The 27,491-nt window shown below is 50.7% G+C and overlaps 2 protein-coding genes across 6 annotated transcripts in view; both read left to right on the forward strand.

Moving 5' to 3' along the window:
- SOS2 (SOS Ras/Rho guanine nucleotide exchange factor 2) overlaps window positions 1–7,834 on the forward strand; it is a 56,005-nt gene extending 48,171 nt beyond the window's left edge. For 2 of the 3 annotated variants that reach the window (XM_072865336.1, XM_072865337.1), the window contains exons 18-23: window positions 578–750; window positions 2,378–2,494; window positions 4,018–4,279; window positions 5,215–5,256; window positions 6,408–6,517; window positions 6,892–7,834. In XM_072865336.1, coding sequence (XP_072721437.1) covers window positions 578–750; window positions 2,378–2,494; window positions 4,018–4,279; window positions 5,215–5,256; window positions 6,408–6,517; window positions 6,892–7,401 — 1,214 coding nt within the window. In that variant the 3' untranslated portion in view covers window positions 7,402–7,834. Of the gene's footprint in view, window positions 1–577; window positions 751–2,377; window positions 2,495–4,017; window positions 4,280–5,214; window positions 5,257–6,407; window positions 6,518–6,691; window positions 6,855–6,891 lie in introns of those variants that run through there. The other variant, XM_072865338.1, reaches the window with a different exon arrangement.
- A 4,473-nt stretch (window positions 7,835–12,307) lies between these two features.
- Window positions 12,308–20,222, forward strand: VCPKMT (valosin containing protein lysine methyltransferase). Of its 3 annotated transcripts, none has more exons than XM_072865345.1 (6): window positions 12,310–12,574; window positions 12,813–12,923; window positions 13,125–13,197; window positions 14,164–14,283; window positions 15,813–15,917; window positions 16,531–16,957. In XM_072865345.1, the coding sequence occupies exons 1-6, from the start codon at window positions 12,363–12,365 to the stop codon at window positions 16,603–16,605; spliced, it is 696 nt and encodes a 231-aa protein (XP_072721446.1). In that variant the 5' UTR covers window positions 12,310–12,362; the 3' UTR covers window positions 16,606–16,957. The 3 variants fall into 3 exon arrangements, with proteins under 3 accessions (XP_072721447.1, XP_072721446.1, XP_072721448.1); XM_072865347.1 differs by having other exon boundaries at window positions 12,311–12,574; window positions 16,484–16,957; XM_072865346.1 differs by lacking the exons at window positions 15,813–15,917; window positions 16,531–16,957 and adding an exon at window positions 19,616–20,222 and having other exon boundaries at window positions 12,308–12,574.
- Window positions 20,223–27,491: the final 7,269 nt, after the last annotated feature.

The following is a 27,491-nucleotide window of genomic DNA, read 5'->3' on the forward strand; positions in this document are numbered from 1 at the left end:
GCAGATGTGCTAATGCTGATTAAAGTGTTCAGGGTTGTGTTTAGCTCTAAAAAAATCTGTAATATAATGTGTGACTTTTGACTTCCTAGGTTTGTAATGTTTTTAGACTTCATAGAATGGTTTGGGTTGGAAGGGACCTTAAAGATCATCTAGTTCCAACCTCCCTGCCATGGGGCCGGGACACCTTCCACTAGACCAGGTGAAAGACTTGGTGTCTTTTATATAAAGTTTATTTTTCTAGTTTAGTATACAGATTACTGGTATTATATTGGTATGAATAGTACCTTACTTTGTATAACACTGCCTCCACATTGGTGATCTGCTTATGTCGATGACCTGAAGATGTTTTTTTTCTAAACTCAGGATCTCATGTGAAGGAGATAAAACATCTTATTTCAATAATATATTGTTCCTATGTAAAATGCAGACTCGATTCACTCCTGCCAGCTAATAAACTGTTGGAGTGTTAAAGGGAATGGTCTCCCTATGCTCAGACTTTCTTATCATTCATTAGAAAGAATGAAATCACCTCTTGGAATGAAAATGAAATTTAAAAAAATACTTCTCTCTTTATCAGGAATATACCTAACAAATATTTTGAAGACAGAAGAAGGGAATCCTGACTTCCTTAAAAGACAAGGGAAAGAATTAATTAACTTCAGTAAGAGGAGAAAAGTGGCTGAAATTACAGGAGAAATTCAGCAGTATCAAAACCAGCCTTACTGTTTACGGATAGAGCCAGAAATTCGGGTAATCAAACATTGAATCTCTGTTTTGGGGATAGGAGAGGGAAAAGAATGTACACAACAAAAAATGGCCAAATAATCCTCTAGTACTAGACCTAATCTTGCATGAACAGTGACCATCAGAAGAGGGGGGAACAGTGGCTGGTAGACAATAAAGTACCACAGCAAAGCACTAGCTGGAAGTGGGGATTTGCTTACTTGGATTCCATGTTCTGGGTCTTGTTCATCCCCTGATTGTTCTGCAGCCTGGTATCAGAGAGATTTTTTAGCAACAAAACAGAATGAATAATATGTATTGACTAAACAGCAGAACTTTTTGGAGAAAAATTGGTTGCCTTTAAATGCTCTGCACATGCCTACCGTGTTTAGTCCTTCAGACATTCTGTAATGACACCTCTGACCAAAGTCCACCGACCCTGCTAACAGTCAGAGGGTGCGTAGTTCACCAAGTCCAAATACCAAGAGTCATTCAGCATGGCAGAAGCTAAGGAAATGTGGGGATGCAGCAGTGTCAGCCCGCATTATCTTTAGAAATGAGAGGATGCTCGGGTGGTTACTTACCTAAGGCAAAGACTAGTGAATCCCAGATAATTTTGAGGAATTTAAAGGAAGATGCTGAAACAACAATGAGCCAGGTAGAGGTAGGTAGGGGTTTTTATATGGGGGTAATAATGATTAAAAAGAATAGCTTTAAGTACCCAGCCATACTTCCTAAGTGCACGGCTAATTGTAACCTTTCCAAAAAACAGCAGTGTGGACAGCTCACGATCTCAGATAGTGAACAAAGAAGTTGGTCATGTGCAGAATTAAATGGGCAATAATACTGCTGTTTAAAATGGTATTTGCGTTGTGTGCTTAATTGCTGTGGACATGCCTGGGAAAGGTTGAGGAGATTTACAGTGTTCTTAAGCCAAGTAGTACACTAAGTTCAAGGGATGGCAGTATTTGTGCTGAAAAAAAGAACAAATGGAAAATGCTGTAGCTCACCACCAGACTCCAGCTAACGCAGGACCGTCAGGCCTTCAGGGAGCTTTGTCCCGTCCCGCGCCCTTGGTGCCAGTCCTGTCCTGGCCATGCCTTCCCTCCGGTCCTTGTGCCGTAGCACCGTGCTCTGTCCCTGCCTCTGACCTTCCTGCTGTTGTCCTCCGTCCCTTCCTGTTCTTTGCAGTTAATTGATCACATCCAGAGGTGATCACATCACCTCTAAGAAACGGCGCTAGCATAACCTGTGCTTCCACTACTGTATCACCTGTATTCTGCTCCTTCCCAGATCCGTGACGTTAGCTTCTTAAGGCAGTGTATGCTGTTGCACAGCCTTTAACACTGCTGTGCCATGCAAGATTCAGTAGTCAAAAATATGAGCAAACAATTTACAGATGACTTCATTTACTGTGTCTAGTTATTTGAAGCAAGGTCATTCTTTCATGTTAGGAAACTTACCATGAACTTGATTATTTCTTGCATTGGATTGTTTTGTATTTATTTCAGAGAGCATTTTACTCTGGTTTTCCTGGAAATAAGCTTCAGAACAGTGAAAAGCTAGATCTTTAATCAGTGAATTAACAAGCATTTCTATAAAATTCTGTGTATGTGCTTAGTTTTAAAATGTTATTGACGCTTGTTTCATTTAGAAATTCTTTGAAAATCTCAATCCTATGGGGAAGATACCAGAAAAAGAGTTTACAGATTATCTGTTCAACAAGTCATTAGAAATTGAACCTCGAAACTGCAAGCAACCACCTAGATTTGTAAGTCTTGTCCTGCAAATTAAATGGCTAAAATCCACTAGCCACTGTGAAAAAGAATACATAGTTAGTTCAATAAGCCATATATATTTCCTTCAGAATTCTGTATCATGAGATGATTTTAAAATACTTTTATTTCAGGCATTTTTCACTACCAAAACATACTACCTTTGGCTTATTTTAGAATGAACATTTTTTTCCCAAAACCTAAAATATTACAGTTTCAGTTTGGGTTTCTTAGCATATAGTCATTTGATGGAATATGTAATAACATTTAACAGTTTTCATTTCACATTATCAAAAATGTAATAAAATATTTATATTAATTGAAATATGGATTTTATACATAATTAATGTGTTATGTTTTCTTTCAGTAGAAGTTAATGTCTATTTTTCTTTTGTCTAAATGTTTTGCATTGTTGCAAAAATTGAAGTATACCACAGAATTGATAAGGTGCAGCCTTCTTGCCGATCAAAATATAGTTCAATTTAAAGGAGTAGCAATCTTGTTTTTTAAGAAAATAGCTACTGGAGCCCAGAGCTCTTTTTTAAGCAGAAAGATTGCTCTCTAGAACACTTGGGTTTTTATACATTGTAATTGTACTTCTGGGTAGCTGGAGACGTCTCTAATTTTGGGGAGAGCTGTAAATCATTTTTGCAATCTCCTGTTAGAGGAATGAGTAAGATGGTATTACGAATATGGCAAGAAAACGACAGAAATTACTATTGCAAAACCACTACTTGCAGTAATTTCTTTAAAACATTTTCTAAAAATAGATATCCATGCTGCCAGCCTCGGTCATCTGGGCATGAATTCTTTACAGTTCATGTTTTCCAAACTAGACGTTCTTAATAGAATTTCAGGAAGGTCCAGTTCTGGGTACTGTAATGTGGTGGAGTCGTGCATACCACCGTAGGATGGGAACGTAATTCATCTTCGACGAATTGGCTTTGCTCTGTGCTGTGTTACACCTGAGTCTAATGAGGCTTGTTTCATTCGCACCAGTGACGTGCGTGTAAGAATTTCATACTGGCTCACCCGGAGGACGTAGACAACGTGCGTCTGAGCGTGTCCTTGATCTTGGACGTGTGTAGGGGCCTGGTGACCTTCTGTGGTATAAGCACAAAACATGTCTTACAGTGCCGTTATGAGGCTCTTCTGCAGGCCTGTGGGAGCACTTGAAATCACTTTCTCTCTCCCAAGGTTGCGACTTGCTCTTCCCTGTGTTTTGTCCTGACTGGCACGCATCTGAAACTTGACTCTGCGTTCTTCATAGCGGGGGGGGGGGGGAGGGGGGGATTAAGCTGGGGAAAAAGATTTACTAAGCTGCATCCATAACTTTTCAGTAAACTCCTGCTGTACAGATAACAACAGACACTTCCTCAAGTCAATTGTAGAAAGGCTGTAACACTGTTTAAGGTGTATGTGATAAGTTGTTGGTTTTTTTTTTTTAAATATCTTGTAGAAACTTGGCAGTTTTGCTATCTGAAATGTTAGCAGTACTAACCAGCTTTACCTTCTCCAGCCTAGAAAAACAACCTACCCCCTGAAATCTCCCGGGATAAGGCCCAACACTGGCAGACATGGCTCCACCTCTGGCACCTTGAGAAGTCATCCCCTGCCACTTGAAAAGGAACCGAGTAAGATAAGTTTCAGTAGAATCACTGAGGCAGAGCATGAATCAACAGTATCGGCACCAACTTCTCCAAACACACCGTCTACGCCGCCAGTGTCTGCTTCTTCAGAGTTCAGTGTATTTTTAGACATTGATCTCAACAGTTCTTATGGTAAATGTGCAGTATGTTTTAATAATTGTTGTTACTGTCCCTCAGGCTTCCAAAATATATTGGTGGGTGCGCCAGCCTTTTAAAAAAAGTTGCAAAATTTAGTTGTGGACTATGAAGTTCTTGTGTCAGTGTTCGGTGTACTGCGGTTTGGAAATACCTGCTGTAAGTAGTTAAATAACAAGTGACATTTCCAGTCTTTTTGCCTACTGGAGCTGAGGCAATCTGTTATGGGAGATGTCCCCATGAGGCACTACTGTGCAGGGACTACGCCTGCTTTCCCACGTAGGGCACATCTGTAGAGGGAAAAGGTGCCGAGGACCTGGCGTCTCCAGCAGTGTGTGTTTCAGGAGTGGTCCTGTGGGCTGAACACACTCTAGTGACTCTGGTTTAATTTCCTTTGAAGGGAATCCAGTCCGTGTATTTTGAGATGTGAACCGAAGTGCCACAAATGGGGATGGTCAGGGCGCTCACTCCAAAACACTGTCTTAATTAAAAAAAAGACACTCTTTGTTCAGATGCACCGATACACCCCCACGCTTTGCCTATAGCTGTGAGCAGCTCCTTACTCTCAAAGGCAGCACATGACAGATCTTGGCTCTGCTCTAAGGGGGCTGCCGGTGCGGCAGGCGGGTGAAGCCTGACAGGGGGCATAAATGACAATCAGTTTTTATACGGCAAATGCTGAGGGCATTTGGGCTGCAGGGGAAGTGAACAACATGGTAGTGTCAGAACAGAGTAGAATAATGATGTGTAATTCCCAGCATAACTTAAAATCTCTAGTTCAGCAAGATTTTACACAGGAAAGTTTAATTCATGTTAGCAGTAGATAAACTTGGAGATTATGGTGATCTTTGAGGTCATTCACAAGCATACATTATGTGCTGTAGTGCAGTTGTTCCGTCTGGAGAGTCTTTAATCGATTTTTTGTTTAACAGGTAACAACAGCATCTTTGCTCCTGTCAGTTTGCCACAGTCGAGTGAGTACCATAACTCTATTAAATGTTTCACGCAACTCTGCTTTTTCTGGTTTTCACGAGAGGTGAATAGGAATTAAAATCTGAAATCTGGCAAGAAAATGTGGGTTGCTTTCATTAGAGTCCTGAGAGGCTTTTTTGTACAGGTTTTAGATCAAGTGTCCAGTAAAGCAGTCTGTGAAGTCTAAAAACCTGTCTGGTTTGGGTTTGGTTTGTTTTTTTTCCCCCAGGCTCTAGCATGATTTTGCTTCTATTTTGAATGTCCTTGATGATTATTTTGTTTGACTAATGCTACAAATGAAGCAACCTGATAATTTCTTATTACCACTTAGCGAAAATAATTGTTCTATTGCTGGGAAAGAAGAGGTCCTTTTTGTACCACAGCTGTGAGGGATATCCTGTATACATCTGTGTTTTCAGCTTCTCTTTTTACTCCCTTATTACACAGGCACGTACACTTTTTTCATAATAGGATGAAAATTTCAAACTGGAGAGCACAGGTGCCTACAGAGCTCTGTGCACTTCTAAGGGGAAAAGCAAAGTTGTGACAAAAGTCACAAATACAGATTGGGGGTTGTTTTGTTTCTGAACTTTGAGGGGGTTTTTTTTCCCCCCTCTGTAAAAAGGAAGGACTAGATATGTCCTAAAATGCTGTGAGTGTTTGTCATCTGTTCAGTGTATAATTCTCCTGCTTTAGAAGTGTGGCAGACCTGTTAACAAAGCCTCTAAATTTCCAGATTTGAATGTGTACCCGTATGGCTGAGAGAACAAATTTCTACTCCAAAGCATAATTGAGGCATGCGGGCAAACTGCAGGCACTGTGGTAAACAGGGGGTAAATTCTGCAATCTGGAGAGGATTGCAGAGAAGGTTATTTAAGTGCTTGCTCGGAGTTCACTTTATTTTTCTCTCCTTTAGCATTGCCTATTAACTGTTGATGCATATCTTTGGTACTGGAAACAGGAGACCACTTTGTGTGGAGTGTATCTGATTAAAGAAACAAATGAGAATTTCAGACAGCTGAAGTTAATGGTTCACATTGCTGTTGAGCACAAAGATCTGCTTACTTGAGTTCCTTCTAGTTCAGCTTAATATTCTAGCACATGTTCCTCAGATATTGCACAAGCAGTAAAATATCTGCTTTTCTCTCTCCAGAGACTTTCTTCAGCTCGTGGGGTAGCTTTCCAAAACTAAGTGATGAGCCTCAAAACCCTCCTCCACTTCCTCCACGCAAAAAGATGGATCAGGATGCTTCTAATGCTAAGGTATTTCTGTCCTATATTGAATAACTTTAATAGTAAGTCAGGGAACATCTAGAATCACAGAATCATTTAAGTTGGAGAAGACCTTTAAGATCATCGAGTCCAACCATCTAGCCAAGCAGGACTTTGTTAGTCTAAAAGACTTTGAAATGCAGTGCTCCAGTTGCCCTTTTTAAGTTTCAGGTTCCCAGCGTCCAAACTCTGCTAGCTACTTTAGGAACGTAGTCGTCGTATTCGGATTCGAGGTACGGCTATGCCAGTATCGCATTTCTGACAGCAGCAATAGCAGATGTCAAGAGAATTCTGCATCTGTCAGAAGATACACTCTTTATCTAAACATTGACATTTCTTACAATGTCTTTTTCTCTGTAATGTAGGGAAGTTTAAAGTTGGATGACGATCCTCCAGCGATTCCACCTCGGCAGCCGCCGCCTCCAAAGATACAGCCTCGTGCTCCTGCTTACACTAACCCCTTTGAGCAGCCGCTGCACAGTCCTCCTCCTCCACCCCCCCGGGACCCTCTTCCTGATACTCCACCACCGGTACCGCTCCGGCCGCCCGAACACTTTATCAACTGCCCTCTAAACCTCCAGCCGCCGCCGGTGGGACGCTTGCACAGAGATCCCGACTGGTTCAGGGAGGCGAGCACGGGCCCCAGCTCTCCCGGCACTCCTCCCAGCACGCCCTCTCCCAGGGTACTGCGCCGCTGCTGCGTCATCAGCGCGAGTCACAACAACCTGGTGCACCCGCCTGCGCCCCCGGTCCCACCCCGGCACAATTCGAGCCCTCAGTTACCAAAACTGCCACCAAAGACTTACAAAAGGGAGCTCTCCCACCCTCCTTTGCACAGACTGTCTTTGCTAGAAAATGCAGAAACTCCTCAATGACCTTAGCCATAGTAGTCATTGACACTGGAATAGTATTTGTAAAGTTCCTTTTTTTTATTTATTCAAAAAAGGCAGCGTATACTAGTAGTTTCACAAATTATGCTCTTAAAGTGCTGCTGATCGAAAAGAAAAAAAGCTTAAATTGGAAAAATAAGACTACATGCTCTAGCCTGCATCTGTTCGACAGCATTACCCTCAGGTGATCAGCAGCATTGCCTTGTTTCACATCCTCAGTGCCGACAGTTATGCCAGTATACAAAATATATCTTTTGCACTGTAAACTACACTAAATGAATTTAAACTGACATAATTTAATTGCACTGAGCCAAAAAAAGGTGCATCTGTGGATTTTTTCAAATTTGAGCACTAGTGGCCTTTTTTTTTTTTAATTAAAAAAAAAAAAACCCAACCCAATGGGATGATTACACAACACGAGGATATACAGTGTTACCGATTTTAAACCTCTGGCCACCTGCCTTCGAACTTTGTGTAAGCTCGGAGGGTCGTGAGTGACGGGCTGCTGTTCTCAAATATTTTTATGCCATGTCTTAATTGCCATTGATTTGCTGCTGAAGACAAAACAAGAAAAATAGGTTAAAATCTAAATACCAAAATATTCCGTTGGTCTTGATTATTTTGAGAAAGGATGGACGAGGACTGCCTGTCTCGGATATTGGAAAGGATCCCTAGTACTTCGCATGCATCTTGTTCAGATGTGCCTTTTTGTTTTGGTAGGCGAAGATGTCTTAAGCTAAAGAGTTGTCTACTGTTCTGGAGAACAAAGCTATATTGCCGTGTATGTACAATTGTTTATATTGTATATTTACAGATAATGCTAATAACCTGTATAAATTTAAGTGACTTGAGGCCTATAATACAGTCTGCTACTCTTGCGATCTCATACGGTCAGAAGCGTTTTCTCTGGCTTAGGAACAGTCTTGCCTTCCAAACCTAATAACTTTCTTTAGATCTCACTTAACTTAATCGTGAATCCATTTTGGAAATTGGTAGCATTTAAACCAGCAAACACTTAAAGCTTTATTAAACTTTTTAAACTGATAAGTGAATGGAACTTTTATTTGCCAGTTGAACTACTGGTTTGAACTGGTGTGAGAGTGAGTCTGTTTTACTGGTAGTACTGTAGCAGCATTTATAAAGTGGCCATAAGCCACATTTTATTTACTGGTCTGTGGCCTTTTACTGTGCTTTGTATCAGAGTTCTTAACAAGATTAATAAATCACCCCAGTCTTAATTTTTAAGAGCTTGAGCAGTGCGTGTTCCTTGTAAGGACAAGGTTGGGAGTTGCATTTAGTAAGTCTTTGGCAATACAAAATGCCCCGATTTTCCATGCTGCTATTCTCAGCTTTGGTTGTCCTTCGTCTGCTGTTGGGCCTGATGCGCGACAGCTCCTTGGGAGCTTAACCTTTCCCTCCACCTACTAACCCATCAGATGCCTCGGCCCCTCTAGATGGAGATGTGGTTTCCATTTTTTCTGGCTCCTGTCTGGAGGAGCAGCACTGTGGTGGGATTTGCAGCAGCTCAGGCTTCCAAGTCACACTCTGGCTTTTCATCGGCCTCCCTGTATTGCTCCCACCGTCTCAGGCATTCCCTCTGGAAAAGGAGAGGAGATAAGCCTGGGGAGGGGTGCTAATTTTCTTCTCCTGGGAAGATGTATCTTGCCATCTGTCTCTTGGATGTTCTTCTCCTGCTGCTTGTCCCATTGATGCTCCTTCCTGGGGAAGAAGAGGGAGGTAGAATCTGTCTCAGGTGTCAGTCACCCTGAGGGCCATTCGTGCACAGAGCAGAACACACGTTCTAAAGGAGAGCTGCTTCATTTTGCAAAAATAACATTCAAGAAGTCCCAAATTTGAGATGCATGAACTGGGAGTGCAGGCAGGAAATGGATGACGCCTTGGTTATGCTTCTTCCTCTGCACTAAAAACACAGCTCATACTCTTTTCTTAAGTTTGGGAAGAACTCTTCTGTTGGTATCTGGTGGTGAAACTGCTCAGTGAAGTACTCCCCTAATGCTCTCCACATAGAAAAGGCAGGCTGGCAGGTTTCACTGTTCCAGTGACCTGCAGAATAAGCTGAACAAGTGAAATTTTTTATTTAGCTCCTTGTGTTAACTCTCGTGAAGCCCTCACCAGCAGCTATTGCTAACAGATGAGTAATACTTTTTTCAGACTTCGGCATTTTATGTGTCGTTGCAGGGGAGGGGGGACAGGGGGATGGACAACTCCGAAATTTTAGACTATATAGATGTCAGCTTTATACCTTCCTGTACAAGTGCTTAGACCAGAAGCATTTTCAATATCCCATATTAAAATATATCATAGCTTTATATTGTGGTCCTGACTCAGCAAAGCCTTTACCAGATCATTGTAAGCTGAGCATCTGCTGATGAGTAATGGCTTCCCTATGTATCAAAGTACTTCCCTCTATCAAGAGCTTTGTGAGGTTCTGGTTTGCGATGGACTTTGAGGAGAGTTTAAGCTTGTGGAAGCAGGAGTGTACATTTAGTAGAGTTAACCTTGAAATGACGCTGCGCAGGGGTGCCATTCTCAGAAGAGCCTTTTTTAGGTGCCAGCTTACACTTTATGTTAACAGCCTACAAAAATACCTGGGGGGCTGCGAAACACTTCCTTAACTCTTAAACCTGATTGTGACAGAGTGGTGTTGGGCAGCAGTTATAAATCCCACACTTAAAGCCAGAGAAGAAGAAACGCATAACTTCCAGTGGGGCCCAGAATGGTTTGATTAGGAGAAACAGTGATGTAGTTAAAGCCTCAAGCCTTGGTCGTCGTTCTCTGTTAGGTTACCATGGACAGAGGTGGGCATTCCTGCGAGAGCCTCTCGCTGCTGTCTGGATGTCCTGGGCAGCAAAGGTGACTGTGGCTCCTGGTGGGCCCTGAGGACCTGTCCCCTGCCAGCCACCAATGGGACAGACGTGAGCCTGCGAGTCCTCGTTGCTATTTTGCCAGTGGCGGGTCCTGTTAAGCAAGTCCCTGAGCTGGCCGCCTTCCTCAGCCTCACCTCCTCTCCCCCGGTGCCCCTTCAGCTGTGCATGGTTGTGCTCTGAACTAGACATGGGAAAAGATCCTGTGGTTTCTTTGCAGGTTGGGCTTGGAGCGTCACCGCACACGACTGCTTAACAGCAGTGCTGGCACAGTAAAAGCTCCAGGAGGATAAGGAGGAGAGCAGGAACCTCGTACATTAGGTCTCCAATGGGGCAATAACGTGAAAACACGAGATGCTTGTGCTAGAAGGCAGCAGTTAAACAATGTTCCTAGCTGCATTTCCCATGCATGAAACATTACTCTTACCTTTACAGGGCCAGTTCTGGAGTTAACCTGAAGTACATAAATCACAGCATGATTCAGAAAAGCAGCCTTGCTTATGGGTAACTTACCACACAATTAAACTGTCCTGCACGCATAACAGGAGCTGGAAAATACAAAAACAAAGAACCAGTCCAAGGCAGGGCGGCAGCAGCCTGAATTATGGCGGGTACAGCAACACACGTTCCCAAAGTAACTATTTGGCCGTGGAAGTGGTCGAAGGCAGTCAGATTCCCACCAGTGTGGTTCGAGGGAATGCCAAGATAGCAATAAATTAACATTTCAGTTACTGCATAATTACAGGGATAGATAAAAAGGGGGGGGGGAGAAAACGCTAAAGGGGAAAAATGTGAAATTGCTGGGTTTGAAGTTGGCTTCTGTGGGAAAAGGCAGTTCCCTCAGAACAGTGCAGATAAACAGATGGACTGTGAAGGCAGTTAACAGCAAAAGAAACATCTCTCTAGCTGTTTTCTGTGATCCTGTTTTGAGTTACTGAGTTTTAGCATTTCCCCCTGTTCTGGAGCCAGAATAACTTCTTTGTGTGCTATGACTTCGCTATAGCAGATCAAAAACAAGAAGGGGAAAAAAACCATCTTTTGTTTCTTTTCTTTTTCCAGATTTACTCCAATTTTCAAAAATACACCACAGGTCTGAATATACCATTCAGAATCCCTAGCAAATGCAGTAACTCCTCCCTGGGGAAGGGAGGGAGCATTAGTAAGAAACACTAGGAAATAAAGTAATAAAAACTTTCTTCCACATGTCCAAGGAAAAAATCAAAATGTTGATGTATAGTCAACTCGTATTCAGCTGCTTTTTTGAAACCTTTTTGTAAGTTTAAATGTTGGATGAGGGCCTACAACACCCATGATTTCTAGCAATCTTGTGCTTTTAAGTGGGACTGCTTGTCCACAGTGCTTACAGGCTGCACCGACTAACTTGTGAAGTAGATTTTGAATCACCGTGTGTTGATTTTCAGCCAGTTCACACGTGGACAATTTTCTTCACGGCTGTCTTTCCTCTGGCTGGTGTCTATTGTCTCCTTTAGTCTGATGGGCTCACTGAGGAAGCTCTGCCAGGCGAGCTCCTGCATGTGGCCTCCAAATGGAGGTTTCTCACCTCTGAGGGAAGCCTGACGTTGTGGCAAACGCGCCCAAGGCTGGGGTGCCCAGATGAGCGATGGCGGCCCACGTTCTCTCCTGCAACAGCCAGGCCAGTTGACGCAGCAGCGTTCCATTCGCTCCCGTGCTGCCAGCAAGCACTAAAACCAAGTAAAAGTACGTTTTTGTGTCAAGCAAAGGTAGCCCAGAACATGCTTTCCTGTCATTAACAGTCAACTTAGAGGAGAGCTGGGCGGCAGGGGTTAGGGAGCGGCGAACACGGAACGGCTTCCCAGGGGATTTGGGCTGCTTCGGGGCTGGGACTGAGGCGCAGCGGCCGTGCGGCTGGAGGGCCGGCGGCCCCGATCCAGAGCGCGGCCGGCGGCCCCGAGCGCCCCAGGGCCGCGGTCGGGACGCGGGAGCTGCCCCCACGCCGCGCTTCCCCTCACGGCGGCGGCGGGAGCGGCGCGGGCGGAGCGGCCCCGGGAGGAGGGGCCGCGCCGCCTCAGTGCGGCGGCCATGGCGGGCTTCGTGCGGGAGCTGGAGCGGCGGGGCGGGCCGGCGCTGCGGCTGGAGCAGCGGGCGGCGGGCGGCGTGGGCTGCGTGGTGTGGGACGCCGCGCTGGTGCTCGCCAAGTTCCTGGAGACCGGCGCCTGCCCCCTCGCCCGCCGCCACGTCCTCGAGCTGGGCGCCGGCACCGGCGCCGTCGGCATCATGGCGGCCACGCTGGGGTGAGCGGCGCCGGCCGGGGCCGCGGGCTGGTTCTGGCGGCCGGGTCCGCTCCGGTGCCCCCCCGCCCGGGCGAGCGCTGGCTGCGGGGAAGGGGCAGGCCCTCGCTGCCCGTTTCTCCCCCTCTTTGCTGTCTTATTTCCGTGAAACCTTTCACATTCTGGCAAAACGCGTGCGCGCTGTGGCGAGGGGCCGGGGCTGGTGCCGGTGGGTTGGGCCGTAACCCCGCGTGTGTTCCAGGGCCAACGTGACGGTCACCGACCTTGAGGAGCTGCAGGAGCTGTTGATGGTGAATATAGAGAACAACAAACATCTGGTCACAGGGGCAGTCCGAGCCAAGGTACTGAAATGGTTTGTATGCTCCTTTAATGTTTCTGTTCCGCTTCAAGGGGGCTTCGGCCCTTTGTTACGCTGCCAAATATACTTGAAATCGCTGCTGTAGAAGGGAGGCTCGATACGAGAACGTAGTAGTTAACTTTATGCTCGGTCCTTCAGTAGCATGTGTTGTATTATTACTGAAGCTTGTTTTCACCTTTGTTTGCTTCTTTTTAGGGGTGAAGATGTAACAGAATTTCAGCCTCCCCCCGATTATATACTAATGGCTGATTGCATTTACTATGAGGAGGTAAATGAGGACTTTGCAAAACCCCTGTAGAAGGCTTCCTTGGGAAGGGTGTGCGTTCAGTGTGAGAAGTGTTCAAATAAATACTGTGCTTGCATCTTGGTCCCCGTGGTTTAGAGGAATATGTAGAACAAAGCTGGAAAAGGCATTTTTAGCAGATTCAAGGCCATCTGAGGTTCAACCAGAGACTTTTTTTATGTTTAAGAAACCCCCAAACTTAATATTTGTGCCTCTCCCCCCCCTTTTTTTTTTTTACATTGGGAATGAAGTGTGAAGCAAAACATTGTGACTGATAGTTGTGAACTGTTTAATGAAATTTAATAGTAAATGAAATTTAGTAGTGCCACTTCTGCGGTGTTTGGGTTCTCCTCACGCTTCCCTTGGGAAGGCAAAAGGAGAAATCGTGCTCCAGTGAAGTGGTTGTTGTAGCCTGCCCTGTCTCCTGAGCTGGAGCTCTGTAGGATGTGCACAGAGAGCTAACAGAAGCTGCAAGAAAAGGGAAATGACCCGAAGAACCCCATGTCCCAGTGCCCTGTCAGTGGTCTTAACCAGCCCCTTGCGCTGGCTCCCTGCGTGTCTGTCCTGTTTCCATACGCAGTGGTCTGGATCTGAGCCGTGTCCCAAGAATGGCTGAGAAAACTCTCACTTTTGAAACATGTCAAGAAATAGTCATTGTTGTGTGCCTCAAGGAAATGCCCACTCAGCAGTGTGGGATGTTTTTGGCTTTGATGCTAGTTCAGTTTTCTTGGTCAGTCTATGAAACTCTTCTCTTATGCAGTCTCCCTTTCTCCTCTGCTTTCCAGCTTGCCCCCATGTTCTTTTTGTCCCAGTTAAAGTACTAAAAATAACTCCCTGAAAAGCAAAACTGGAAAGTTCTCTCTTGGGTGAAGACTTTCTCTAGTTAGAGGGTATCGTACCAGTAAAATGAACTTGAAATTAAGTGGGAAATACTTAACCTCTTTTGGGCAGTCATTAGAACCGTTACTGAAGACACTGAAGGACCTTACTGGCCCTGATACGTGCGTCTTGTGCTGTTACGAACAGAGGACTATGGGAAAGAATCCTGAAATTGAGAGAAAATACTTTGAGGTAAGTGGTTTTTAACATGTGCTTTTTGAACACTGGGAAAACAGCTTGGATGCAGGAGGTCTTTGTATTGGATCAGCTGAACATCAACGGCAGTTGCTACCCGTACAAATTCAGGCTGACTGCACAAAGTAGAGTTTGTAGCAGAAGCGCGTTTGTCATTAGGTGGGGCAGAAAATTTGGATGGTGACTCTTGAAGTTACCGTCCAACTTACCAGCAGAGACTTTCTGGATACTTACTGAGCTTTCCTTCCCTCAAAAGGTCGAACTAACCCCTCTTGCCTTACTCATCTTAACTGTATTGATGCTTTTGATCCAGGTAGACAGACTTGCATAGGCTGTAAAAAGCCTCTCTAGCTTGTGATACCTTCCAGATTTGCCAAAGGGCCACCATACGTGAGGCAATATCTGTCAAAATCAAAACAGTCATTTTTGTAGGAGCAAGTGAGTTAGCAGTCGGTTGCTGCCTGCTTTCTGCAGTGGTTGTCTTGATGTTACCAGAGGTTATTGGGAGGATTAAAAATTAGTCTGGTGAAAATTTACTTTCTTTTAGCATGTTCCATTGAAAGCAGAAGGAAAATACAGGTAAAGTTTTCCAGAGTAGCTCAGGAACTCAAGACTCTTTGCTAAGTGATATAGCTGCTTTTGCAAAAATTCCCCCCCTCTACTGAGAGAGCATTAATAGGTGATATAATGAAATAGTCCAGCTGTATCTTCTGTGCAGGTGAGGAAAAGGAACACAGTGGCAGCGGAATCCCTCCTAAGGCTGTGGGGATGACGGTCAGTGCAGGATTTAACTCTGCACCTGTGAGGTCTGCTGAAGAGCAGCCCTTGTGCTGGATTATACCTAATAATAATACTACAAAAACAGGGAAGGGCAGGAATTCCAGGGCGATTTGTACGTGTTAATAAAAGCACCTCTTTGATAATTAGCCATGCCTCGAACTCTTGTGGGGACCTGACTGTGAGGAGGGTTGCTATAATTGACATCCGCTCTGATGAGGTGCCACTCCCACAGTAAACACAATAGGTGTAGGTGTTTCTGGATGATTTCTGCCTTCTTGTAATTTATTTCCTTCCTTAGCTTGCCAGGGTTCAGCCGAGTTAATCTTCTGAGCACATTGCAGAGCCGATGCTGGGGTTTTTTAGCCTACTTTTCCTCCCCTCCCCTCCAGCTGAGATGGTTGGCAGACAGAGGCAGGTGCTGTGGTTTGGCTTAGCACTTTGGAGATTGGAGGAAGCGCAATGTTTTATCACAAGCTTGTAGGTTTTTCTTAAATGTTGCAAGGTGGCTGTAGCTTTGAATTGGCACAGGAGTAGTTAAAATGAGGGTAAATGTGCTGCACGGGGGGAAAAATAGCTTGCACGTTTGTAGAGGCCTTTAGTGGAATGGTCCGAGCATGGTGATTCCAGCCTCCTAAAGCTTCTTGCCCTCGTGTGGGTATGTTGTGGGACCTTTTCAGCTGACCGCACTTAGTTCAAAAGGGCAGTCAGTGTCATCTGAATTGTTTTGTGTGTTCTCTGATAACCAGCTGCTTCAGAGGGACTTTGAGCTGGAAAAAATTCCCCTGGATAAGCACGACGAGGAGTATCGCAGCGAAGACATTCATATCGTGAATATCCACAGGAAACAAACGGTGGGTTAATTTAACGGGTGCAGCAAACGCTGCCAGGAATTCCCAGAGCTGCTGTTTACTTGGCATAGCGTGAGCGTTCCAGGGGTGAAGCTCTAAACCGGCTGTGAAATACCATTAGGGACCCTGTGAGACTGCAGACCAGAACCGTGCCTGCACAAAGGAGCTCCTTTGTTCCAAAACCCAGCGCTCTGCCAGGTGCCAGCCTTTGTCTTCAGCAGGACCATCCTTGAGCTGCACGCTGACTTTCTCTTCTGCTTCCACACTAGTGCAGTGGGATCTCAAAACGGGAGTTTTGAGGCACCAAAGTGATAAAAATAATGTGCCCGCTGCTGCTTTTAGTACTGTGTGCTCTGCTGTACAGCCCTCTCCCCAAAACCAGTCTCCAGAGGTGGCACTTAGCACCTGTCAGGGTTGGCTAGATCATTTTTTGGTTAATTGGTGGAGCAGACAGTTATGCATGAAGAAAATATTTTGCATATTGTGCTGACACAACATGTGGGTCCAGTGCTTAAACAAAAACGGGCCATTTAAATATCCGTACTTGTGTTTTTTTAAACTCTTCACAGAATTTTCCATCGTGAGTTCTCTGACCACAGTATCTGTCCTCTGGCAGCTGGTAGAGCTCTGGAGAAGAGGGAGAGGGTATAGAATAACACCACAAAGGGACTGTCTCCAGCGTGGTTTGTGACTCATCGACAGAACGGCTTCTTGATGGTGGACTTGGCACGAGGTGCCAGCAGAAGCGGGCTCTTAGACTAGATCCACTGATAGCACCTTCCAAGAGGACAGATGTGAGCTGCGGGCGTCTGCAGGCTGAGGCAGAGGGAGGCAGAAAACGGAACCAGAGCTTCACCCAGAGCAGCGCTGGCTGCACGTTCTGGTTACCTCTGCTGGCAGCCGCTCGTTAGAGCAGCGGGCGGCTTGCCGAGCGCTCGCAGAGCAGATCCGAGGACGCCGCACCGAAGGCTCTGTGAGGAGAAAACTGAGCGGGCTCAACCACACAGCCCCAGAGAGCTGGTCAATAAAACTTTTGCACTTGAGATGGGTCTCGGATGGTGGGTTTTTTTTCCTCCAGCCTGTGGTTTCTGCATCGCTCCTGCGTTGCAGAGGTCCCGGGAGTCTCATTCCAGGAGCAGGGTGTCCTGGTGGTAGGTAGTGCACAGATAGAACATGCAGACGGTCCCTGTGCCTGCGTGAAATTGTTCGTCCTTTTAATTCCACTTTTAGTAGCGGTGTAAGTATCTGCAGTGTTAAAGTTTGACACTTTCAGACGATCGTGGTGAGCAGGTTCGTTGTTGCTGTTGGTATTCCTCTCAAGCTGCCTCTTGGTCTTGCGCAGCGATGGCCTTGAGATTCAATTTCAAAGGAAATTTCACTTCTGCTCTGCAGTGGAAGCGGCCGAGGCTGCCTGCGTCATCCCGCGGCCCTGAGTGCATGCTTTGAAAGTAGGTCTGCTGCAACAGGCGCTGCTCAACGTGAATTACAACAGCCTGGTCCCTGAGCCTCTCCTCGCTCACCCTGCGCGCAGCACAAGCGGCCCCTGCTTCAGAAACCTGAATATTTAAGCTAGATCTGCTGAGTTTTCTCAAAACCTTGGCTGTTGGGTGTGGAAGGAGCCCTGTACCCAGGCACCTGGGTGCTTTCTAGACCTGCCCTGAGCCTGAGCTCCCTTTATCTCCAGTAAGAGCGTTCCTCGCAACCTTCGCAGTGCATGAAACGCTGCCCTGGCTTGCAAAGCACAACGGCGATGATTAGTGAATGCACGGCAAAGCGAGAATGTAATTTGTCGTAACCGCACGCGTTATTTGTTAACTCGTTATGAAAAGAGCTCCTTAATTAACCGGTGGCCTGCAGGAAGATACTTACTGGCGTGTTTACACCAGCGTGACTTCCCCGGTGGAAACTTGTTCAGAGGAGTGGTCCGAAGGTGTGCTGTAAGGACAGTGCAGGAGCTGGGCTGTTTTCTGGTAGCATCTCCCTGCAGCCACAGCCTCTTCGCTGAGTGCAGACCCCCGGGAGGGGGGAGCAGCGTTTCTCGGGGGTTTGGTGCCAAAAGAGTAATTGCATTTTATCTACGGGGCGTGCGATTTCAGCACTTCCTTTTCTATACAGGCTCGGATCTCTCAGAAGAAGAAAAAAGGGAGGAAGTCGTGCTTTTCTCTTCCCCGCGCGCAGCCCCTGGCTGCTCCTCCGTGCCCGCAACTTTACGCCTGCAATGCTCAAGTTGTGAACGTTGTCGGGCGAGAGGGACCTTGGGGGGTGGCCAGGGCCCATCTTCCCCCCACGCCGTCTCCCCATGGCCGGCTGCACCCGCTGCGAGGGGGGATGTAAAACCCAACCACTTCTGCTGCCGCTGCTTGGCCTCTGTGAAGAGGAAACCGCCGCTAACCAGGGCGGCAGGGAGAGGGGGGTCACGTGCGCGGCGGCTGCCGCCTCTCTGCATCTCGTCCCTGGAGCCACCAGATGAAACAGCTGCTTTTGGGGGGCCAAAAAAGGGCTTTTGGAAAGGGGGCCGGGATCCTCCTGCCGGGGCTGAGCTCTGCGGTGGCTGGGGAGGGGGTGCCCGTAGGGTCGGTGGCTGCCGCGGCACAGGAATTACTGCTCTTAACCGGGAGCGAGCGTGGGGCCCTCGTGGAAAATGGGGTGCGAGAGAGACGCGGGTCCTGCTTCTGGCTGGCCTCTCTGCTCCCTCACGCATCCCGTTTGTCCCCGCTGGCTTTTTGTCCCAACTCTGTGTCCCCTCGGGGAGAGCGTGTGTCGGCACCGCTCCCGTAAACACGGGGTCTCTTTGGCGAGGTTTGGCCGTGGCGAGGTGCCTGGCAGTGCCCGTGCGCGGCTTTGCCGGTGTCGGGCTCTGCCCAGCCCCTGGGGCACAGCAGGCCCTCCTGAGAACACCTCCCATCCTGCCAACACCGTACCAGCCCGAATCTGCCCAAGCGCTCTCCGCACGGGCGAGTTCCTCCCGCCCTTGGCTCCGCCGGGTGCGCAGCTGCCTCCAAGCTGGCTGCCGCGGGAGCCGGCAGCACCGAAGCCACAGTGCCCGAGCTGGGTACCCATCCTCTGCATCGTCTTGCCAGAATTTGATGACACGCTTGCAGGAGAGAGCAGCAAACCTCCCTGCGCCACAGCTGACTCGGTGCCGCTGGCCACAGGCGGAGACGTTTGGGAGACCGGGCCGTTTGCCGAACGTCACGCTTAAATAATGGATAATTTTCTGGAATAATTTCAGGACCAGCTCAAAGGATGGGAAACGCGCTGTGTGGGTTGCAGGTGCGGAGGTTGCGGGTGATTTCTACGGGAGAGCTGTGATGCTCGTGTGCCGGGGCGGCATCACCTCGTGCTCGGGTCAGACCGCAGCCTCGGCGGGTGGCTCGTTCCTGTCCGATCCCTCCGGTGGCACCCATGTCTGACGACACCGATGGCGGTGCCATTGTCCTGTGGTCCCGCTGGGGCTTTGCCGGGCTGCTTACTCTTTGCTATGAGAGCCGGTGTAGCTTTTCACTTCCACTTAGCTCGACGGCCAGGGCGCCTGGATGCGGTCAGGGATGGAGCACAGTGTTTAATGCCAGCTCAGCACCAGCCGCATAAATCGCTGATCGCTTCTTGTCGCAATATTAATCACGACACAGCTCAAAAACCTGCAGGACCTCGGGACAGTCACCCTTGACGCTCCATGATTATTTTCTTTTCTTTCCTAGGAAGAGCATGGGCCTCGGGGCAGCTGCCAGAGCATGCACCAGCTTCCAGATCCGGCCATCCGCGAGCAATTCCTGCGTGTCCCCCGGTGCTGCTGCAGAGCCAGGACCCGCGCCCACGCATCCCACGGGGCTGGTGGCTTCGCTTGGGGAAGTCTGTCCTCCACAGCTGTATAATCATTTTCTGTGCCACGTAATCCTAGTCAAATGGATTTTCCTCTTAGAAAATGATACTTCTTGCCTGCGGCATTAAGAGATCGTGTTAGAAAAGGCTTTTTGTTACGGCGGATCTGCTCCTGCTCCCACCGACTGCAGTGGGCCCTCGGTGAATGGGCAAATGGCTCAGTTAAACTGCGTCTCTGGTTCATTTAGAGGGAGCAGACGCCCCCGAGCCTGCGGCTGGTTGCTGCCGTTGTGCCATTTCCTGAGCCTCGGCTGAAGAACTGCTGCAAACGGCACAGCAACGCTGTATCTCGCCCGCTCGGCAATGGGGGATTACGTACAGGGGCTCCCATCCCCAGCCACGCTTGCCTTCTGCCTCGCAGGGTCCCGGGAGGCGCGCTGCACCCAGCTGACGGAGAGACATGATGAGCACAGGATCCCAGTTTGCACGTGCCCTGTCTGGGAAAAAAAAAAAAAACCAAAAAACAAAACCAAAACTATAGCAATTTTGTCTGTTTTCTGCAAAAGGGCTGGGGAAGGCTCCCTGGGGACCACGGCAGGCGCGGCACCAGTGGGTGACCGTGATGCCGGCAGGGAGGATGCAGAGAGCAACTGCCGGCCTCGTCCGTGGCATTTCAAACCCAGACGTTTTGCCAGCCTGACCTGGGGGTGCTGGGTGGCACAGGGATGGGGATGCTCCTCGGCGGCGGCGGCGGCCGCTGAGTGGTGCCGATGTGGCTCCTCGGCCCGGCACACGCCGTAGGCGCGGTCCCGCGAGCACGCGGGTGGGAGGGGAGGGTTTCATCGGCACCGCACACTTCTGCGGCTGCCGGCACGTGGGATGCAGGGAGAAGGATCGCAGCCTTCGCCTCCCGAAACGGTGTCGGTTCAGTCTGCCGAGGGCTTGCTGCCGGTGCAGTGCCCTGTCATCCCCGGGGCAGGGAAGCCGTGGCACCTCCATCTTGTGGTCCAGCAGTTATCTCCTTTTACATCCTGACACAAAAAAAGAAAGTTTATTTTGTGCTGCTGAGCAAACAGTGAGGTTGGTTTGCAACAAAGAGGCAGTGAGTGCCTGCTCCTACGCTGGTGGGCAACCGCAGCCGTGGTTTTCAGCCGTGGGTATGAGGGTTTGGGCACTCCGAGCCCTGGGGAGTGACCTGGGACCTCGGCAGGGTGATGGTGCAGGTGGTCCAAGTTCAGTGGCCTCTTTTGAGGATCTCCTCTTCCCAGCCGCCGTCCCGTGGGAAGGGGAAGGAAGATGCTGATGAGAAAGCAGAGAAAGCGGTGCAATTCTGGCAAATGTTTTTCGGTCTTCAGCGACATTTCTGGAGGATGCTTCCCGCTGCCCCTTGGCATGGATGGCTGAGTCCACCCCAGGTTTGCCGTGGAAGGTTTCTCCCCTCGCTGCGTGTTGTGGGACCTGCGTGCCTGAGGCTGCGTGGTCCAGCCAACATCACCTCTGTCTTCACTCCTGTAATTAGTCTGCGCCAATTATTTCTGTCCTCGCGAGCTCCCACGTGGGATGTGGGGGCAGCCGAGGGCTTGTCGGGGTGACTCGGAGCGGGTGGCAATACAGGGCTCCTGCTTCGGCTTGGTTATGTTTTTATTCCTCTTGCACTTCTGGGCTTGGTCTGCTGGGTTTTTTTTGTTGTGTGTTTGTTGTTTTTTTTTAAAAAGGAAAAGACTGCGTAAGGGAGAAGACAGCAGTGGGCGGGAGGGAGGTGGGGACGCCTTGGGGAAGCAGCCGGGCTGGAGACGGCTCTTGCTGAGCGGGGATGTTGTCCCTGGTACCCTGCCAGCACCAGCTGGGAAGTGCAGGCAGCCCCGCGCCGGTGGCCGGTCCAGCTGCTGGCAGGACAGGGCGGACGCGTGGCATGGCCCTCTCCGCGCACGCTGCCATGAGTTCACCCGTTTCCTTCCTCTCGCCGCGACCGGGCGGGCAAAAGCCGCATTTCTTCCTGCCGCTTCTGCGCCCTGCCCTGGAGGAGGTTTTGCTTACGGTGATGCAGAGCTCGATGGCCTTGAGGCCCCATCCCGGCACGTCCCCATCCCAGCACGTCCCCATCCTGGCGTGTCCCTGTCCCTGCTGAGCCCGCGCTTCTCATTGTGCCCGAAACCTCTGACTCATCTGTCTCGCAGCCGGCGGCCAGGGCCGAGCTTCTCCCCTCCAGTGCAATCCCCGGCGTGTGGCAGGGGCAGCCGCTGCCTCCCCGCCTCACCGGCGTTTCTGTTCCCCTCGGCAGCGGCGGAATCGGCAGCTTCTCCTCCCGCTCTGACCGTCCTCCGAAGCCTGGCCTTCCTCCGGCTCAGCTTCAGCTGAATCCTGGCCTTGGGCTTTGGTGCAGGGCTTTAATCCGCCTCTGGTTAGGACCTGCCCTGCCCTGAGGCGAAAAACATGCCGTTGTGTCCCTGATGGGGACGGAGATGTCCCCGGGCTGGCTGGCTGCTCTCCAGCTCGCCATATGCATCCTTGCCTGCGTGCCGGGACCGGTTTTCATGCCTAGGGTGATGCACAGACCTTTTCCCAGCGCGGGCTCCAGGAATCTGGTCTGAAGCTGCCGGTGAAGTCATTAGTGACAGTTTTCAGCACATGCTTTGGCCACGGCTGCACATTTTGCTCCCCCTGCACAGACTGGTAGCACGGGCTCGACCCAGCTGCCGTGCGGTGGCCTCCAAGGGCCAGTGAGGCCGTGCAGCAGCACAATGTCCTGACGTCCCTGCAGATTCCCAAGCTTCAGCCACCCTGGTGAGTGCAGGATCCCGTAAGATGCCTTAAATCAAAATAAACCAGAAAAATAATGTGGCACATGGTGCACTGAGCATCGCCCTGAGAAGACAACCGCGGGGGGAAGGAAAGCCTTCGTGCCCAGCGGGGCATCCCAGGAGGGGCTTTGGGCTCTCCCTCCCACTGACACCGGCTCATCCGCTGCTCCCAAACCAGGGCAGAGTACGAGCTCGTGAGCGAGACGCCATCAGGCAGAGGTAAATCTGGCAGCTGGGCGTGCAGCAGGGAGGCAAAAGCTCCAAAAAGCCACATTTGGGGAAGCAGCACATCCCTGTACACCCCTGCCTTGGGGCTGCCTCCATCCCCTTCCACGTGCCCCCTTGGGTGACATCCCTCCTTGGGGGGACATCCATGGCGGACAGCACCGCTCAGCCGTCCCCTGGCCGCTGCTTCACCGCGCCAAGCATGTTCAGGTGCTAAATCCAACGCGGCTGGTTTTTGGAGAGTGCATAACTTTTTGGGGATGTGCATCATTTTGGGGGAGCGCACCATTTTGGGGAGAGCAGCGTGGGTTCAGGGGCTGCTTTCCTGCCTTGGCTCACAGCCTTTTCCACCGCACACAGGACCTGGGGACCTCCAAGGGCTGTGGCATGAGAAGGAGCTAAGTGGGACAGGGCAGGCGGGTGCCGTGAGCCCCGTGGGAGCCGGGAGGTCCCCACGGGAGCCGGGAGGGTCCTGACACCCTGTCCCCACCACCCCGTCCACGCCACGGCTGAGCCACTCCTGCAGGAGCTCCCCGGGGCGGTTTCGCACCCACCGCCCCGTTTCCTCGGCCAGCCCAATTTAGGTGCCCGATTTCCTTTTGATTTGAATGCAAAGCAAGAGTTAAGCAGCTACAGGCTCGTGTGGATTTGGGCCAGATATTTAAAGATCCACGGCTGGGAAAGGAAAAGGGAGTTGTGATACTCTCCAAACGCTCTCCGCAAACACCTCGGAGGCTCCTGCTGCCGGCGCCGTCCCCACGTTCCCGGCAGCGGCTGGTGGGGGAGAGGCAGAAAATGCTTTTCTCCTATTTTTAGCTCTTTGGCGGTGTCATTAGAATAATCTGGGATTGGAAAACGTTGCTGTGCAAAATTGCCCGGCAAGGCAAAACTCAAAATGTCGAGGTCTGGAATGCTGCAGGGTAAAGGCGATGGGGATGGAGAGGAAACGTGCAGCCGCGGTCAAACGAGAGCTGCCCAGGGAGTGCGGGTGGTGATGGGGACGAGCCACGCTGAAGTGACACAGAGCAATTTAATAGACACGTCCTTAATAACATCCCAGGAGAGAGGGGTTTAAATAGAGACGAGGCACCTCCCAGGGTGGGTTATCCAGGCTAGCGGGACGGGCTCAGCCCTGTGCCAGCGCTGGGGACACTTTTGCAGCCTCGTCAGCAATGCCACCAGGCTCCTCGCCCTTTCCGTGACAATGTCCCCTTAGTGCAGCCCTTGCAAATGCCCCTCTGGAGCCCAGCGTGCCGGGAGTAAAATAAATCAGGAAGGGCTGAGCGTCATATGAAGAGCTGAGCTAAACGGGGGAGCTCAGCAAGGCCTTGTCAGCAAACGTCCCCCCGCTGAGCCAGGACCAAACTGGTAGAAATTACACCCCGAAATCACACCCCAGAGCTCGTGCAGGAGCCCTGGCCCTGAGCTCCACGCCGGCTGGCAGCCCCCCTCCGCCCCGCACAGGTCTCCTGCCCTCATCCTCCTTTGCCCCTTGGACAACTTGGCAAAGTCCAAAGCTAAACATTAGCTCAGGTCTTGGAGCAGCTGCCGGTGGCCGATGCACTGCCCTCCGCTGTCCCCTGGCCAGGTCGAACCTCGTCCCCTTGGACTCAGCTTCCACCTCCACGCATTCCTCCGTTTGATTTTAAGTGCTGCCTGGCACTTCTGCGGCCGCCTGGGGCCAACCATCATTTTTGCACCTTTTCCCCCAGTCTATGCCCGGAAAAGCAGCGTCTCCGCAGCGGCACATCCCTGGTGCTCCCCACCAAAGCCCCTTCCCAGCGCCGCGCTGCCTTTATGCCCTCTAGTTCCCCTTGCACCACTCCTCCTTTCTGTCCCACGAGCTTCGGCCATGCCAAAAATATCTGATTTCACATCCCAGTCTTGCAGCTCGAGTTCATCCACATCGCTGCCCCGGCAAAGGCTGCAAATACAAACATTTGGGCTGTTTGTTTGGCTGCACCCTGTTCCTGGTGGGGGTTCGTCGGGGCCGTCCTGCATTTACAGTACCTCCATCACAAGCTTTTTTTTTTTTTTGCAAATTGGATCGTGGGAAAAGCCGTCAGCGGCCTTGGGAGCATGGCCAGGTCGGAGAGCATCTTTCCCGCTCTCAGCCGTCTCCCGTGCCGGGCCGGAGGAGGACCAGAGCATCTTCCTCTGCAACCGGACATGTGAAATAGAGCGCGGAGGCTCGTGGCGAACCCTGTGCAAAAGGCCAGCGGGTCTTGGAGGCCGAGTCAGACCCGCATGGGTGTGATGGCTGCCGTACCACTGCTGGTTGGAGTGGTGCCTTGGAAGCCGGTGCCGCAGCCAAGCCAACTGGGAAAATGGGCCAAAAGAGTCACCCCAAGCGGAGCGATGGCCACAAGCCCCAGACCACCTCCCCTCCCTCACGTACTGCCTTGCCCAGGCGCACCTCCCGGCTGTCAGAAGGTCCTTTCTTGGGGGGATAGAATCACAGAATCACAGAATCGTAGAGGTTGGAAAAGACCTTTAAGATCATCGAGTCCAACCGTAAACCTGACACTGCCAAGCCCACCACTACACCATGTCCCTAAGCACCTCAGCCAAACGTCTTTTAAATACCTCCAGGGATGGGGACTCAACCCCTTCCCTGGGCAGCCTGTTCCAATGCTGGACAACCCTTTTGGTGAAGTAAAATTTCCTAATATCCAGTCTAAACCTCCCCTGGCGCAACTTGAGGCCATTTCCTCTCGTCCCATCACTTGTCACCTGGGAGAAGAGACCGACCCCACCTCTCTCCAGCCTCCTTTCAGGGCGTTGTAGAGAGCGATGAGGTCTCCCCTCAGCCTCCTTTTCTCCAGGCTGAACAACCCCAGTTCCCTCGGCCGCTCCTCCTAAGACTTCTGCTCCAGACCCTTCCCCAGCTCCGTTGCCCTTCTCTGGACACGCTCCAGCCCCTCAATGTCTCTCTTGTAGTGAGGGGCCCAACACTGAACACAGCATTCGAGGTGCGGCCTCACCAGTGCCCAGTACAGGGGACGATCACTGCCCCAGGCCTGCTGGCCACGCTATTCCTGATACAAAATAAGTGGGATAAACCCCACTAAAGGGCAGGGATGGCTCCTCTCCAGCCCCAGCAGTGCCGTCCTGCAGCACCCGTCCCCGAGGGACCCCACGGAGAGTCCCCACACGCCGCGGACGCGTTGCCAGCTCTGTTTGAACGCCCGCTGGGCCGGGAGGGTGGAGCGTGATCGTTGCACGGTTAATTGGATTTGGCCGCTGTGACAGAAGGGCTGGGGATTAGGGCGCAGGGGAGGAATTACCGGCGGGGGTGGGAGCTGCCCTTGGGGTCTCTTGTCCCGGGGGATTGTTGGTGGGGGCTGAGGGACGGGGTTCGACGTCCTGTTCAGGACAGTCGGTGTGAGCGCTTGTTGCAGCGTCGCGGGTGGCCCTTGGGGACGGGTGCGGTGGCCCACGGGGTTCACCCTCTCCATGGACAAACCTCTGGGCTCTGCTCAGGCTGAGGGCTCGGCGCCAGGGATGAAGGATGCTCTGGGCACCTTTGCATGAAGGAAGCTGTTCTGTCCACCGCCGAGCGATGGGAAGGGGCCGTGTCCCCCTTCCAAACAGAGCGCCAGCTCCTGAAACCCACCCAACAGCCACTAACCAACGATGGAGCCGTCCTTTCCCGGCGATGTCCTGCGGTATTTGATAGCAGCCAGGCACATCCTCTGTGCAGCCCTTTTTGAGCCTGTTTAGCTGCTGGTGTTGACCGTACCCACAGGGTCAGCTCCTGGGGCTGGGGGTCTCCAAAGCAAATGGGGACCCTGAGGCAAGGCAGAATGGGGAGCAGCCCTCGGGAAGGAGCTGTGCTTTTTGCTCCCATTTCTTGCTGACAAAGAGCAGCTCGGAGCTTCCCAGTCGGGGGAAAACACCAAAAATGTCCCATAAAGGGACTGAGGTGGAAATGAGCGCCCTGAACACTCTGGGCTTTGGCTGTCCTGCTTCTGAGCTTGCAGGGCTGCTCCCTGCGGCAGGAACCCATCGGGGCAACCCAACCCAGGGGGACACACAGTGCCCCAGACCCAGGGGCACCTAATTCATGTTAAAATAGCCCCCAGAAAACCCAAACCCAAGTCACTGCTGCAGTTTTTGGTGCGTGGCATGGATAAGCCCCCCCCCAAACTGTGCCAAAGGGAGGGGGCTGCATGAGGCCGCACGTCATCGAGGGCGGCTGTTTCCTTTCCTCTTGAGCAAGGCGAGGGGTTTGCTTCGCCCCTGGCGCCAGATGAGATAAACTTGCCCAAGGAAAGCAAATGCCCTGAGCCACGGCGTGGGGGGCCTGAGAGCCCCCCCTGCAACCCTTTTGGGGTTTGCCATGGAGGGAGGAGATGATGGGCAGCCGCCTGTCCCGCTGCCCAGGGCACATCCCTCAGCGGGGGCACAGCGGTGCCGGCACTTGGGATTTTGGGCAATGCTGGGCTTGGGGAGGACACCGGCTCCGCTCCGGCTCAGCTGGGAGCTGATAAACCAGCCGGAGTGCGGCGGCTGGGACGAGCATGGCCGCTCCTTTGGGAAACCGAAATTCAGGAGAAGCCGGTGGAGCCGAGAGAGCCATGTAGTATGGTAGCTGGAAGTCACCTCCCTGCTCAGAGGCTGGCTGGGGTGGCCCGGGGTGGCCCCTGCAATGAAGCATGGGTCAGGCAAATTCAACGTGTTGCGGCAGTGACAGGGAATCCCGGAGGCAAATCCCGGGGACTCAGCG

This window comes from Ciconia boyciana, chromosome 6 (genome assembly GCF_034638445.1).
Source record: "Ciconia boyciana chromosome 6, ASM3463844v1, whole genome shotgun sequence".
NCBI lineage: Eukaryota > Metazoa > Chordata > Aves > Ciconiiformes > Ciconiidae > Ciconia > Ciconia boyciana.